The 17,121-nt window shown below is 38.8% G+C and overlaps 1 protein-coding gene across 1 annotated transcript in view; it reads left to right on the top strand.

The window, feature by feature from the left end:
* Sorcs3 (sortilin related VPS10 domain containing receptor 3) overlaps positions 1 to 17,121 on the top strand; it is a 579,229-nt gene that overhangs the window by 358,124 nt on the left and 203,984 nt on the right. The window contains exon 5 of the mRNA XM_027930160.2: positions 10,261 to 10,334. Coding sequence (XP_027785961.2) covers positions 10,261 to 10,334 — 74 coding nt within the window. The remainder of the gene's footprint in view (positions 1 to 10,260; positions 10,335 to 17,121) is intronic.

Here is a 17,121-nt window from a genome sequence, read left to right as displayed (position 1 = left end):
TATCTACCTTCTTGTGGGAGTGTCTCTTCCTTCCTCTTGAATCCTTGAGATTTCCTTGTTTGGAACCCTTTCCGACTCTGCCTTATCCTCTTTTCCATTGTGCCCAGTTACACCAAAGAGCAGTAATCTAGGGCCAAGTGAAGAGCACTCTTGAAGGAAGATGAAATAATGTTTTCTGTTTATCTCCAACATCTTTTGTAATGACCATAATTTTTCATCTTGGATATCTACAATTTGGGGGTGGAACTTATTCTTCAGGCCAGCTTCTACTCATCCATTTTGACTTAGCCAATGGACCCTACCCAAGACAACAGAACTGGTGACTCCTTCCTGTGGACGCTCAGCATTCCAGCTCTGCCTCCATTGGCATGGACCTCGTGTGTTGTGCTTATCTCTCGACATATATCTATTCCTAGGGAGGCCTTGAGTTTCTGCCAATCAGGGAAGATTGTGTTATTCTTCTTTGTTATAATTCATAACACTGAGGCTAGCATATGCTAGGTGCTCACTTAATACTGAATTAATGAATGAATGAAATTATTTCAGTTCACTGACTACAAGGAGTAATTTATAGTTCCAAGATTCTTTTATTCATTTGGCCAAAGAACAAGTCTAATGCCAGAGATCAAAAACTCAGAATATAAGTTGTTGCATTTCATAATGCAGAGTTTTAGAAATGGAATGGAAGTGACTTCAAGGTAGGGTTTCCAGATAAAATACAGGATTCCTAGTTAAATTTGATTTTTAAATTAAAAAATAGAATCTGTGTGTCCTTAATATTGCATGAGACATACAAAACGTTATTAATTTTTTTTCGTGAAATACAAATTAGTTTGGAATTATGTATTTTTATTTGCTAAATCTAGCAATGCTATTTCAATGTCAAATAGCCCTACTCTCTTCTTGAGGCAGGTGTACATCTACACTGAGAGATAGGACATTAAGTCTTGGTCCTTATAGATCATCTGGTGATCTGGATCAAGATATACCTTGTATATCTCATCTGAAGTGTATTTTGAATTTGTTACCAAAATGAAAAATGTACAGATTTCACAGAAAAATCTGAATTTTCAAGTTCCCTTGAAAAATGATAAAATCTGATGACACTGGATCAGCTCTGCTCTCTATCTGTGGAATAGCTTAGGCCCCTTTTAGCTGGAGCATGAACTCCCTGAGTCTCTTCTTTCTCCCCCTCACTATGGTGAAATGCCACCTGTTAAGCATCCTCACATTTGTACTCTGGTTTCTTAGAGCTGAGAGGAAAGTGAAACATTTTTTGAAGTTTTGTCTCTGTCAAAAACAGGAAAACAAAAGATATCCCTAGAGGATCAAGTGTTTCAATAAAAATGGGGAGAAAATCTCACTAATCTTTCTACCTGTGTTAAGTGCTTGCAAAATGAACCTGCATCTAAAGAATACAAATAATGTTTACTATTCTTACACTTCCCTCAAGTTTTCCTACCATGGTCTTGGAGGATTTGAGTTCTTGATCTTCACTAGAATGTGAGATCCTTGAAGGCAGACACTTTCTGTCTGTGTCTGTCCACTGATGGATCCTAAGCCCATAGAACAGCACTTGGTTCTTAATGAGCATGTGATCAATATTTGTTAAATTGAACATGAATAAGCTGAGAGAGAGAGAGAGAGAAATGAATGAACTCAATGGATAGATATCTTCAAAAAAGAAGGAAACATGCTGCTGTCTGAAAAAGAATGGCAGAACTAGGTGAATAGTGTGTCTTTAAAAAATAAATGTCTTTATGGTGTAGCTCTCTTCTATCTATTTCCCAAGGTCAAGGAAGATGGCAGCTGAGGGACAAAGCTCTTGTCTGAGTCCTCAGAACACAGGGTAATAGTGGGTGGGTGTGTCCTCCCCAGTAATGAAGAAAGGGAATCTTTAGAGAATGCCAGAGGAAGGAACCCACACAGATGTTGCTGCTGTGTGGCCCTGGTTTCTCTTTTCTCTCTTGTGAGCACTGCTACAATCCGTGGGCTTTTCCCTGCTTTCTTTGTTTTGTTTTGTTTGCTTCCTTGATTTGCAGCACTGGAAATGAAACTCAGGGCCTTGCACATACCAGGGAAGTGCTCTACCCGTGAGCTACACCCGCAGTCGGCGTCATTTTATTTGAAGTCAACAACCATCATGAGCATAATTCAGCAAAATGCTACCTGGAAACCTATAGATTTTTTTAGAAAAACTCAGGGAGTTATACATCAAGTTGGAGCTTTCCTACAGGGAAGAGCTTTTATATAAATGTATTCCCACTCCTCCTTCCTTTCTAAGATGGAGATGGGATGACTCAAGGGTATCTGACCTGAGTACTAAAAGATCCCCTAAATGTAAGACACCAGCAAAGTGTGTATTTTGCTGTCTTTTCTGACTCTGTCTTATTATCTCTGTAAGATTATTATGCATTTCTATTTCTTAGACAGTATCTTTGGGGGGTGGGGTATATAGGACAGAGAAATATAAGCAGATGAAGGTTTGACTTTGAACCACAGATTCAACAATCTGGCCCTGAGCTGGACTTCTGGCCTTACAATGAAATACCTAGGTAAAGACAGGGAAGCAACAGAGAAACGAAGCAAGATCTGTCACCATCAGCTGGCTCCAGCTGCCTGCTCCCTGTGGTGGGTATGGGATGCCTGTGGTTTCCTGGGGCTGGGATGACAAAGTGCCCTATACCAGCTGACTTAACAACAGAAAGTTATTGTTTCACAGTCCTGGAGGCTGGAAAGATAAAACCAAGATGTTGGGAGAGCCAGACTTCCTCTGAGACTCGTGGAGGATTCCTTCCTGGCCTCTCCCTGGCGTCTGGTGGGTTGCATCAATCTGAGACATCCTGTTTGTGTGTAGGTGAATCTCCAATCCTCTGTTTTCACATGACCTTCTCCCTGTGTGTCTTCACCTTGTCTTTCCTTGGTGGCTGCCTGTCTCCTTATAAGGACGGCAATCATATGAACTAAGGTCCACCCTAATGACCTCATCTTAGCCTGATTATATTTGCAACGACACTATTTCTCAAATATCTCTGTAAGATCACATTGAGAAATGTGGGGAGTTTGGACTTCAGCATGGCTTGTCGGCAAGATGTATATTGACCTCATAGCAGTGCCCAATGCTCCTAATGACCTCATATTATTTTTTTGTACTTAAACTTTCCAGGTACAATCCCTTGTTCTTTCTGTAGAATATGCCATTGATTAAATTGCCTTTTTAGTTCGCCAGCTATCAGATGCTTTCCCCCTGGCAGGCTGATGTAATTAGGGAACTAATAACTGAATCAATAAGGAAAAGATCAGGTTCTTTCATATTTTCCACTTGTTCTGATGATTCATTTAGGATTCTCCATGTGTGTTGCTGCTGCATATGAGCTTGTTAAGGATATGAGGGCTGTGATCTGGTTTGTTCTCTGGTAATGTTCAGGGATGATGTCTTTGCAGGGATGGGCATCATGAGGCAGGATGTGGAGCAGAATATGGCCTCATATAGGAAGCTTTGTATAAAAAAGGGGCATTTTTAAAGATGTTTATTGTTTGGAAGGCACAATAAATGCATTGGGTTGAAGGTATGAAGGGATATATTATAAGCATCATGGGCACCCACACAGTACCTGTCCAAGGAAGGATTCACCAGTGTCCATGACAGTTTCTGTGATATGCTACTGTTCCATGGAAAATCTCATTTTCTTTGTCTAATTCTAGTCACCTCATCAAAATTTTGAAGTTTTAATTCTTGGCCTTTAAATTTTTAAAAATTTTAGTTAGTGCATTAAAATTATACATAAAATAAAATTTATTGTGATACAGTTAAGTATGAACATAGCATAATTTTGTCAATTTTATTCCTCAGTTTCTTCCATTTCCAACCTTTTAAGAAGTGACTTGAGAGAAAATATAGTAACATATACATTATAATCAGAAACTTACAATAAAATAATAAGCATATAAATACAATAAAATGTTAGTTTATATTACCATCAAATTATAATACATATTCACTATAAAATCTGGAAATGATGAAACTCTTTTAAAAACCTGTAAATTACTCATAATCTTACAATTCAGAGATAACCACTGCTAATATTTGGACATAGTCCCTTCTAATATGTTTCAAGAAATTTTTATAATATCTAAGTAAAATTGATGACAATAGATATATTTGTAATTTAAATGAACAATAAATATATCATGAGCATTTTCATACCATTAAATCATCTTCTAAATCTTACTACTGAATGTTCAGTATGTGTTTCATTTTCATCTGAATGTTCAAACTTTAATATTTTAGTTACAAAAGTAATACATGTACATAATAATTTTTAAAAATCTTGATGAACAAAAGAAGGAAATACTGGTTGCCCACAGTTTTTCCATTATAGTCATAAATCATATTAATATCATGGCACAAATGCATTGTTGGGTAAATATAGGCATTGCTATCTTCCACTGACCTGGGCTTATTTATTTATTTATTTTTATAACCCTAGCATTTAGTTTCGTGCCAAGAGTCTGGTGACTGTTTAACTTTTAGTGAATGAATGAACGCATGAATGACTGAATGAACATTTAAATGAAGGGGAAGAACAAATGTTGTAAGTTAAGAGACTGCAAAATCTAGCTTGTGGGAGAATAAAAATACATTTCAGACTCAGCAACTTGCTATAGATTGAGAGACAAGGTAGCTAACCCAAGGCCCTTAATGAATTGCAGCTTGCTCTTTCTGTTCGTCTGAATCAGCCTCTAGGCAGAGAATTCAATTTAATTTTTTCCCCATCAGTCAAACCGAAGAGCTGAAAAAGCAAAACCAAAGACAAGGGAGGCAGCAGGTGGAACAGGCTTGTATGAGATCAGCACCATCCTTTCTGTGTTGGGAAGAGCCTAGGATGAGAGGATCTATGCTTCCCCCAGGGGTGGGCCCAGGAAGCACTCTCCCTGGTGGAAGGACTGATCGCTTTCCTAGAGGACAGGGACCCCAACAGTGTTTTGTGACCCTCATGGTTTTGGCCTGTTTGAAGCAGAAGAAGATGCAATCCTGTTGGGTTTTATTTGAAGGAATTTGGGGGCCTCGACTTGCTACGTTTGAAATCAGGGTTGACAGAGAGATCTTTTGAGTTATAGGAGGTTCCAAAGTTTCTTCTACATGAATTGGAAAACATGTGCCTTAAGTCTGAGCATCTGTCTCTCAGACACCTGCCATGGGAAGGAGAGGGAACCATTTCTTTAAACTCTACATGGATAACTCAGTCCTTGCAATTAAATGTATGGATGTATTCTTCCAAGTGGTATGATATGGTCCTTGCAAAGTCTCTCTTTCCTCTCCCCGCCAGTGTAAATATACATGTAAGTATATATAGACAGACATTCACAAATAGATACATAGATAGATGGACAGGTGGTCAGTCTCTTCCTCCTTTGACCAGCAATAGTCGTCATATCCCAGCTTCCTCCTAGGCGCTCTCCCAGCATCCAAGCTCAAGACATTGGCCACATTGTCACCTTTGCTCTTACTGCGTTTTCCACCCAGTAAGTCTCCACACACCTTCTCTCCTATCCACACCACCTAGCTCTAAGGGCTTTGCTCAAGACATATTTCTCAGGAAACCTTATTGTTCTATTTCTACCCATCAGTCTTTCCAGAATATCAACTTTTACTCTGTTGCCCCCTTGATGTGGCTTCTCTGTATGTGTATCTGAAGGTCAGGGAAAAGTTACACTGGTCTCTTTCTAAAAAACTAGATGTGAAGCACAGAAAGACAAATCGAACATGACTCACATGTATGTGAGATCTAGAAAAAGTGAACCTCATAGAAGTTAAGAGTAGATGATTGGGTTTGGGGTCTGAAGAATATAGTTTAGGGTTGAAAGAATTGGAAAAAGGGAGATGTTAATCATACAGTACAATGTTTCAGTTATACAGGAAGAATAAGCCCTGTGTTCCATTTCACAGAATGGTTAACTATAATAAATTCATCATATATTTCAAAATTTCTAAAAGAATAGACAAGTATTTCACCACATACAAAAAGATAAGTTATGTGAGGTGATGGATTTGTTAATGAACATGATTTAGTCATTCCAAAATATATTCCGAAGCATATGTCAAGACATCACATTATACTTCATAAATATAATATCTAGTTATTATTTTTCATTTTAAAATAATTAGAAGTGGTCTTGTACGTACATAACTTATTGGGTTTAGAGCCAGTATTGCCTTATTCACTAAGTTGGTAAATAAAGAAAGGGACTTGGAGACAATTGGGGGATAGTTTTGTCTGTTTTCCTCATGTTCAGAGTTGGACACACATAGAAGTTAGTCTTATTTATGAAAGTGAGAACCCAGTTTGCATAGATAGTTTGAGACTTTATGTGTTTATGTGTGATGGTAGAGTTTATGTGTGATGGTAGAAACTTGTGATTGGCATCCTGATTTTGCAGATAGTTCCTATTGACACTTTTCAGCACCAATAGTTGATGCCTTCAAATGCAAATACTAATTTATGTGTACACTTCACTATCTTATAGGCTATATTGAAGACTGAAAGAAATGGTTCAAATTGATTCTCTCTCTCTCTCCCTTTCTCTCTCTCCTCACATGTACATGCATGTAAATGCATAACTTACTAACTTTCTGTATATGATTGTGTATCTATATACCTATCTATATAAATGTCACTTACTATACAAAGAGATGATTTTTCATGCTGCCAGAATTTTAAAAATTGCTGGATTAAATTGAAATGCATCAAAGTTTATGCAAGCTCTGTAAAACTTTGAGATTTTCAGAAGGTCATACAGAAAAGGATTTTTCTCTGAATTGTAAGGTTGGAACTTTTATGACTTAGAACTTCACAAATGGTGATGTTCGGGAGAGCACAGCCCTACAGTTAAGAGATACTGGGAAGGTTATTTCAGGACTATACTTTACCTGCCCTCTTTCTATGAACTTAAGCACCCTTTATTTCTGGCTTCGTTTATTTCACAACCTGTAAACGTTTGTGGAAAAGAAACGTAAACATGGGGGGATTATCATGATATGCTAGCACCAGTTCCATGGAAGGAGACTTGAACCAAGCATCAGAAAACCGAAATCCTAGTTCCTTTGGTCAAAACTTAACTTCTCCAAAACTGAGTTTCATGAAATAGGAGGTGGGTGTGCTCACCTGTTATATGCCAACCACTGATACACAAAGGTGAATCAGGCATGGATCAACTCTGCCTACAAAGATCAGAGGTTGCTTAAGGGCATGTGTTTAAGTTAGTAATGGCCACCCTACTTTCCTTTCTGGATTATTGTAAGTTTCAAATGTATGTGAATAAGCCACAAGTCAGAATAATAATAATTATTATTATTTTTATAGTAATAAATTATTATTATATATTATAAAATAATACTAACAATTATTATTATTAATAATAATTGTTAATATTATTTTATTAAATTAATTATATAATTATTAATAATTAATAATATAATTATTATTAATTATATTAATTAATAATATATTATTATATATATTATATAATATATATATTAATTAATTAATAATATAATTATTATTATTATTATTTAATTGTAGTTTGATTCAGATATTATACTTCAGTTCACTTATGTAAATGAAAGAAATCCCTTCTTAGTCTCTTACAAGTTGTTGTCCTGTCCTGGATATAAAGGGGTTAGAATCTACCTCCTTAAAATAAGTGAACATGGATTCAGACTCCATCAGTTATCCAGAAGGTTCTCTTTAATTTTCCCAGAGTCCAAGGTATTCTCTGGAATTTTTTCTCATCCCATGAGTTGCGATCCATCCTGACCTGTTTATTTTTAATTACAGATATTTATGAGACAGATATTTCATGAACGCGTTGTATGTATTCAAGGAATGTAGACACAACTAAACAACAGACAAATTTGAAAGACATCCTCATATATCACACCATGTTCAGTGCTCGGTAGAATCAAAAGATGAGAAAGATGAGAGATGAGTGGGCTGGAGTGCTTAGAAAATGCTTTTTGTGAAGGCCAGATTTGCGCTCGCTTTCATGGGTGGGTAAATTTTATTTAAACATAAGGGTGGCCTATCCTTGCTGTCTTGCAAAGATGTGGGAGTATAAATGAGCCTGATGTCTCTGGTGGCATTGAGGCATTCCATTTTGCATCATCCATAGCAAAGCAGTAATAGAAAACAGTGAAAGAGCACAACATTTTGCATTTAATATTGGCTCAGATATTAGCTAGTGAACATTTTTACACATATGTTCTGCTTTTCCTGGGAGTAAGGAATCTGACTTTTCTTTATCTTCATGTCCCTCAGAGTATCTTGTGTGTAGGAGTTGTTCAGTAAATTGCTTTTTAGTAAATGTTGCTGGATTGTTTGAAGTGTAACTAGAGACTACATGGAGTTTGAAGAAAAAAAGACATAATTTTATGAAGGGATTTATCCCTAAAACAGGCAGTGATGGCCATTGGAAGTGGATTTATACCCAGCTCAGAAACACTCGTTGATCTGGCATCTTCTTTGCTAAGATAGCCAAACATGGCTGCATTTTTAGTTGGTCATTGCCACAGTCTGGCTGGGCACAAATCACGAGCCACTGAAGCAGGAACAAACTTTATTTTTAAAACGCAGAAAAACACTTCACACAGCTCCCGGGGAAATCCTCCCGAACACGCCACGAGGCTTGTCCAGGAACCCCCAGCCGGAACTATATCTCCCGGAAATCCCTCCTCCTGCACTTCCCCAACCAATGGGAACTCTCGGGGAATCCCCGGAAATCCCCACGAGAACTCCAAAATAGTGCGAGAACTCAAAAGTTGCGGCAGAGGCGGACAGGCAGAGGCGCCTGTCAATCAATACTCAGCCGTGGCTCTCAGCATCTCCCCCTTTTTGTTTAATTAAACAACAAGCAATGTGGCTTAGGGACCGTGCCTGTTAGGCAGTCCAATTCAACATATGGTCCTTACCCGTCATCGGATGAACTGACCTCTAGGCGTCAGCCTCCTGTCTTAGGTTGGTACCACTGCAATTGGATCATACCCGTCACTGACTACCGGTCCAGCATACAGCCATACTTGTGGATAGGTCTATGCACCAGTGGGGGGGTGAGGTTCTTTGCCTCACCTCTGTTGGCCCCCAAATTTGGCCTTGGTGCCAGTGGGGGAGTGAGGTTAATGTGGCTTAAGGACCGTGCCTGGTAGGTTGTCCAATTCAACATATGGTTCTTACCCGTCATCGGAAAACTGACCTTTAGGCGTCAGCCTCCTGTTGTAGCTTTTTCCCTAATACCTGTTTCTCCTCTAAGCTTTCTTCCTTTAAATTTTCTTCCTCTGTCTGACTAGCTTGAGAGACCTTCTCTTTTGCTTGATCTAAAATGTCTTTCTCCATGGTCTGAACCTCTAACAATTTACTTAACACTCTTTCAGTTTGTTTTTTACTAATTTCTAATCTGTTATAAAGATAACGCAACCCAATAAGATAACACAAAACAAAACCGAAACAGAATGAAACAAAAACGGAACAAAAAATCGTTGTATCAATTTTCCTATTTTCTTGATATGTGCATTTGTGGTCTATTTCTATCTCTTCCTCAGGGGCGAACAACTTCAAACCTTGAGCCAACCATTTTTCCCAATCTGCCTGATAAAATTCTAGGGATAGGCAGCTTGAAACAAACACAAAACAAATCAAAACAAGAACACATTGTTTTTTAAAATGGTCACCCATTCTCTCGCCTTCCCTTAGGGGCAATCAATTTCACTTACCCCGAAGCTTCAGACGTTCCCCGTACGGGCCACCAAATGCCACAGTCTGGCTGGGCACAAATCACGAGCCACTGAAGCAGGAACAAACTTTATTTTTAAAACGCAGAAAAACACTTCACACAGCTCCCGGGGAAATCCTCCCGAACACGCCACGAGGCTTGTCCAGGAACCCCCAGCCGGAACTATATCTCCCGGAAATCCCTCCTCCTGCACTTCCCCAACCAATGGGAACTCTCGGGGAATCCCCGGAAATCCCCACGAGAACTCCAAAATAGTGCGAGAACTCAAAAGTTGCGGCAGAGGCGGACAGGCAGAGGCGCCTGTCAATCAATACTCAGCCGTGGCTCTCAGCAGGTCATATTCTGGGGTTTTAGTTGGGTACAGTGGATGCTAGCTTGGGTGTTAGCACTTTGGTGTTGGGATGGTCCGGGGAGGACACCTGTGTTCCTGTTTAACAGTGGTGCTTACCTTCTCCTCATTTCATTGTTTTGCAGCTCTACAGCTCCATGGACTTTGGAAGACGGTGGCAGCTCATGCATGAGCGCATCACACCCAACAGGTTTTACTGGTAAGCCACTTCCCCACACGCGTCACACTCTTGGTAAAGAACTATGAGAGAGCAGAGTACTGTGGGTAGCCCTGGACACCTTTAGCACTTGAAATCAAATGTGTTCTAGCCCTTTGGTACTCAAAGAGGAATTCATGGATCAGCAGCAACAGCATCACTGGGGAACTTGTTAGAAGTGCAGAATCACAGGCTGCATTGAGATTTGTGGAACTGAAATCGGCATTTAATATGATCCCTTGAGGATTCTTGTGCCCATGAAAATTTGAGAAGTTCTAGATTAGAAAAGGGTCAAGATCGGGTGCTGTTAGGGACATTCTAAGCTCCCTTCTTTTTCAAAAAGCATATATTTTATGTACCTATTCTTAAAATAACCAGTATTTCCCCAAATGTACATTGAAGAATAGTAATCATACTAAAGTCTTCTCCTTTCATAGGAGATTTTGTGGTCAAATAAATTTAGGTCATGATTACCCAGGTCTACATTCCTGGAGACTCACAATTCATATTAGGACATTAAAGACACTGGAGGAGCATGAGGAAAGAAGCCTGCCAACCTGGCATCACCGATTCTTGAATTCATTGCATACAATCCTGCCCTCCCGTCACACCTGATAATTCCTCAGAACTACCTCCATGGTGCAGCATTTGAAAACACATTTTTATAAGTGTGACTCCATGTTTCCAATGAAAAATTAGCCCTTCCTCTTAATCAGAAAGTGTTTTCATTAATAGGTGCATCAATTCTTAGGTGCCTACGATTGCTTTTTACCTTGGTTATAACAAGTTCACTATAAATTTGTCTTGTGCAAATCCTTGCTCTACTGTGAAAATGCTTCTCACCTGTATCTTGCTTTCATTTCAGCAGAAAAAGGAACAGACAAAGGGATAGGATAAATCACAGACCAAAGTATCTACTATACTTAATTATACATTTAATTCAAACCCAAAATTTACCATGTCTGAAAGTAACACCTATTAATGCATTTTTCAAACAGCTTATTTCTATTCCCTTAAAAAAATCACACAATAGCTATTTATGCCTTGCACAACATAGGGCTGTTATGTGTGTATGCTGGGGGACAATGGTGACAAGTATCTTGTGTACATATACATTCACCCTCACATCTTTGGAAGCAGTGGTTTCACCTGGTCCCCTCTGCATCCACAGAACTATGTCCATAATTATAAATGGTGATTGCCTATGCCTACTGTAAAAATCAACTGTTTTATAGTACACAGTTCAGAGTGCCTGGAAGAGAAAGAGAATCTGGGAGTATTGCTCTCCACTCAACACCTGGTCTATTCTCAGTACTTTTGTTCCTATGGGCCAACTATTATTTTATCTATAACTCTTATTATAGCTATTATTTGGTCCATGTTTGGTACTCCAGATTTTTCAATAGACTAAGGCAGAATAAGGTAATATTTGTTTTTCTGATATACCAGACAACTAACTATAGCCTTTGCTCAGCTGAGATGGACCAATTTCTCATTGTGCCATTCTCAGTGTGCTCAAAATTCCCTCCAAATAGAGGAAAAGGGCTTCTGCTGTTTCTGGAACAAACTCTTCTGATGATAAGGCAGTCGGCCAACTCGGGAGTCAAGTTGATGGAGAAGGAAAGCACAGTAGACTGCATGAGCCTTGTCATCATTTCTAAAGGAAATTAGATTAAGTGGATGAAGGGCTGCATTTTCCTATCTTTTGCAAAGAACAAGATGAGAATGCTGCAGCTGTTGCCCCCTGCCCCACCCCCTTTCTTTGTGTAGCAGGAAGAATAAATCCCCAGGTCCTGATAATTGTATTTCATCTCTCCTCCACTCTGTGATTCTTTCATATATGCCCCATGGGGAAATATAAAAGTTAGTGCCCGTGCTGGCTAGCCAAGGGGTAGCTGAACATCCCATTTTTGTAATTATCACTTCTCTCTTTCTGATGTATAATTGCTGAGATTATTCTTTTAGGTGTCATAGGAGTCACAGAGGAAGAACTTATTTTATGTAATCTGTTTGTTTTTTTTTTTTCCCCAAAGACAGAATCCAGGGTTGTCTAAAGTTCTAAACCATTTATGCAGTGAAGACATGGTGCTGTACATTAGGGATATGTTTTATATCACCTTAAGTAAAGACAAAATGTCCATCTATCTGAGGGTAGAGCAAAGTTCAGCTTCAGTGGAACTTATTTAACCTATGTTTTCCTCATTCTGTAATGGGAATAATGCTTTTCCATCAATTGCATAAGGTTTTTGACAGAATCAGATGTGATCAATTGGAGACTTGGCAATTTCACTTCTCTACTTTAGACTTACAATCTGTAAATTATAGGTCTTTAAGTATGCTGTACTGAAGTACTTGAAGTACTTGAAGTACTATGTTGATTAGCAATCCTTAAGAACATAACTTATAAATGAATCTTTTTCTGGGCCACAAATGTGAATGGCATTCACATGGTTGGGCAATGTGCCTGTGGACCCCTGATAACTTCTGAATGGGTCTAATTTATTGTCAAGAATCTACACCTCACCCTAACGTTGTTCTCTAATCTCTTGTCTGTTGTGGTAATTGCTGTAATATACAATGTAATGGAAATACATTGGGAATAGAGAGGTGCTATCATCATTATCATTATCATTATTTTTTTTTCACTTTTTGTTTGTGCCCCAGAGTGCTTATGGGGTAGGCAGGGTGTGGGGTATGGTATCCATCAACATCAGTAATAAAAGCTTCATCTGTAGAAAATATTTTGTTTTTATGAATTCTAACCGTTCTAACACCATCCAGAGGTCACCTAGGACTCTTTCACCCTGAAATGACTCAGCCATCAATCTCATGTCTCAGGAAAAGGGACAGCTGACCTAAAAGTTCCTAGTTTATGTGTGATCCTTCCACACACCTGGTACTGGGTTAGCACGTACTCCCATTCATTACCCCAATTGCTTCAGAAGTAAGAATTTGTAGGGAGAGCATGTGAGTAGAATAAATATCCTAACATTTCCCCTTCACTCTTGCTATACTTTGCTTGGGTAGAGTGGTAGTCATGGGGAGGGGTATTCTGTTCTCCCCCCCTCTTTATAATCCTACTGAGCTGCAAATGAATAATATTCCCACCTTTCCCTTGGAAGATCTTTACCAGGCAGGCACACTCTGCAAGTGGAGAGTGTTTTCTCTGCACATCCAATCTGAACAATTGTGGCTCACAGCTTTACCCCTATTGTCCTGCACTCTTCCCAGGTGTTTGCCCTCTTTGGGAATTCTTTTCAATTACATCACAGAGAGATCAGGTCTTCTTGAAGTCCCTATAAAACTGGAATTTCCTCCTAGTGCCTCTGATTTCTAATGGCATTCATTACTATAGAATTGTGAAATGGGAAAAAGAATATCTCAAGTGTTCTCTTTTGCAAAGATAGTTATTTTCAATCTCTTCTTAATTATTCTCTCTACTGAAAGGGGAGGAGATCCTTCTTATCATTATTACAAGAAAGTGTTTTGATAAAGTAATATCCCCTCTGATGTCAGGAACTTCAATTTTTACCCCCCTTACCTAATTTCTGGGGCACTTGGATTGCAACATGGATAGTCTTGAGAGTTAGAAACCCTCTAAAATGTCAAGGGGTGTAGAAGTTCCAGATCTGACATGTTAGAAGATGTAGGACAAGGGTGTCTTGAAGACTGCTCTTTGATCTGCTCTGAGGCTATATCACTACTATAGAGTGGCTGATGTGTAGTGACATTCAGAATGGGCTCTCGGTCTCTGTTGTACTTTTCTCAAGGCCAGCCTGCAGAATTGTAGATTTCTAGTGGTGGTTGGATCAACAGCTTCTAATCTGCTCTTTAAGAAAGGCTACAGAGTCAATGGTAAGAACAGAAAGGCAAAGTGTGTCCATCTTGGTGTGTGTAGACAGGAGGTCCTGGAAAAAGTCCTTTAACAGAGAAAGGGGTGGCCTGGAATAAAAGTATATAGCAGAAGTCTTATCTTACATTGTTTTTATTTTCCAAGTCTCCTTTTTATGTGCATAATACTATTACATGTGAACTTGTACAATCTGCCTTTCCCCTCTTAATCTTCTATTACAGTGATTTTATGTCCTTATAAAATCTTTATAATCATCACTTTTAATTATCCGTGCAACATTTCATGATGCAAAGATACATCCTTTATTACTCTGGCTTATTTTTATTGGACACTGAAAATTCTCAGTTTTCATTATCATAAGTAATGGTTTCATGGATATTTTTATGCATAGTTCTTTCTTATCTAGAATTGCTTTCTTGGGCCACTCTCCTAGGTAGCCCAAATAAAAACTTGATTGTGTTTTTCCTAGCATCAGCAGAGTATTAGATTCCATTGGTGCGGTCTCTACATTCAACACTGAAAGAATTTCTGAGTAATGTAGTTTTTACTGAATATTTTCTTTAGGGAGTTGCAAAAAAACATGATATCACACAATTCATGACTCTTCCTGAAACTCCTCCATCCACATCTATCTCTTCTATGTCCTATTGTCATTAAGAGTTACCTTCTCACCATTTTTCATGGGCTCTAACACAATTTTGTTATAGGGTTTTATTGTCTACTGTCTATTCCCTTCCAGAGTTCCTAGTACACCTATGTCCTTTCCCTCAAGTATCATAGCTTTTTAAATATAGAACCACCTTCCATCTCTCCTTTACTCCCCATTTATCACACTCACCCATCCCCAGAAAATCAATATAATATTCCTTATATGCATATTCCTTGGGATATAGGGGGTGAGATATTGGTAATAGAGTTTAATATTCCTGGTTTAATTATGACTAGAAGAGAAGTTGTTACATCAAAAATTGTACATTTGAAGTATCTTAAAATCTGTCACAGAAATCACCTGTTATTGTCTCTTCCAATCTATAGTATATGACAGTACCAGCCCTTTTATACTTAATATACAGTTTCTTCTTGTGGTAGAAAGTCTTCAAGATGGCCTCCAATGATGTCTACCTTCTGGAAATGATGACATTCTATAGTCCCCTTTTCCATGAGAGCAGGCTGGATTTAGTGGCTTGCTATTCTTGAAGAGAATGAGAAAGAGGTAATGAGATTTCACTTGGGAGGTTTAGTTATAAGAAGACAATGATTTTTGTCATGGGTGTACCATCTTGTTTACTTGTGAAGAGTAGGCTGTCATGTTATCAGCTGTGCTATGGAGAGGCCCCTGTGCCAGGGATATCTCTAGTCAAAAGGAGCAGAGGCCTCAGTTTAGCAGTTTAGCTTCAGTGAGGAACTGACTCCTACCATCAGTCGTGTGAGTGAGCTGGGTCTGGAAACAGATCCTTCCCCAGCCAAGCCTTTGTATGTGGCCGCAGCCCTGAGAACACTTTGAGAGAAGCCTTATGAGAGGCTCTGATCACAGAGGCACCCTTTGTTTGGGCCCAGATCCTTACTCCCAGAGATAGAGAGGTAAATATTTATTGGTTTTTAGCTCCTACATTTTGTGGCAACTTGTTACACAGAAATAGAAAACCAATACACTTCCTTCTGATCTCTTATTTCTTGATGATGGGTTTTAGAATTTAAAGCTCTTCTTCTGTCTACACACAACCTCCTATCTATACATACTTCTTCTGTTTTCTCATCATTGCCATCAAGCCCTTGTGTTGTGTTTTACCTCTTGTTTGGGTCTACCCTTGTTGTAGAGAAATATCACTGTGCTTTGGAATTTCTGGCCACCCAATCCTCAGACTCTATGGGATTTAGTGATTGATTACAGACCTAAGAGCCATATCCTTAGCTTGAGTGAGGCTCATTCAATGCAGTAAGGTTTTCTTGCCTTGTTCTGTGTTATTTTATTTTATATTTTGATAGCATTTGGATAGGACTGCATTTTCTAAGAATATTGTAGATTGTGAGTGGGTGTGTGTATGTGAATGTGTATGTGTGCACACATACACATGAACCATGGGTACACACATGTGTTTTCAGAGAAGTGCCAATTTCACTTAAAGTATAAGAAGAATCTCATATATCTCTGTCCTGGACACCCATCTTGGCCAGGTAGCATCTGTGGGTGTGGAAGATATAGGGTGGAAGTGAAAATAGGGAGTAATTACCTTGTAGTAATGTAGCTGGAGTGAATTCTCTGGTACGTCTCACCTGAACTTGAACTTTGTGGGACTCAAATTTTCTGGAATTTTTCCTGTGTTTTGCTTAAGTGGGGAGGGGGAAGGTTGGTCTCTTTTGACTGAGCCAAGAACTCACTTTGATTCTAGATGACAGTTCCTGAAGAACCAATTGCCAACTCATCCTTTGACTATTAATGCATTATCTACAACAGAGACAGAAGTTAAGGAACAGGCAGAATGGCTTGAGATTGCTTCCTGGAAAAATCAAGATCTTTTCAAACAAAGTTAACATTATGCGCTGAATTTTTGATGCTGTCTCCAAATGTGCATCCACAATTTTGCAAACATAGTCATTTACAATCTCAAGTAATGGGATTTAGGCATCAACCTGATATAAGGGATCAGATTTAGAGGCCCTTTGCAAACCAGGGTATGCCACAAATAATATTTAATTCCTCTTTACCTTACATATTTAAAGTGGTGCAGCAATTTAAAAATACATTACATTCAAAATAATACATGCAAGGTCAGGAGGGGAGAAGTGAAAGCTCAGCTTGCAAACAAACTGAGTTTTACTTTGCTGATTGGGGCCACCCAAGCTGTATGGCCGGTAAATCTTGGCTATGGAAGAGGTAGACAAAATGTGGTGTTCAGAGGATGTTCATGGTAATCACCAATGCACCAAGCAAGAGAG

This window comes from Marmota flaviventris, chromosome 4, assembly GCF_047511675.1.
Source record: "Marmota flaviventris isolate mMarFla1 chromosome 4, mMarFla1.hap1, whole genome shotgun sequence".
Taxonomy (NCBI): domain Eukaryota; kingdom Metazoa; phylum Chordata; class Mammalia; order Rodentia; family Sciuridae; genus Marmota; species Marmota flaviventris.
The sequence above is the reverse complement of the archived record's forward strand: the minus strand, read 5'-3'. Positions and strand labels throughout refer to the sequence as shown.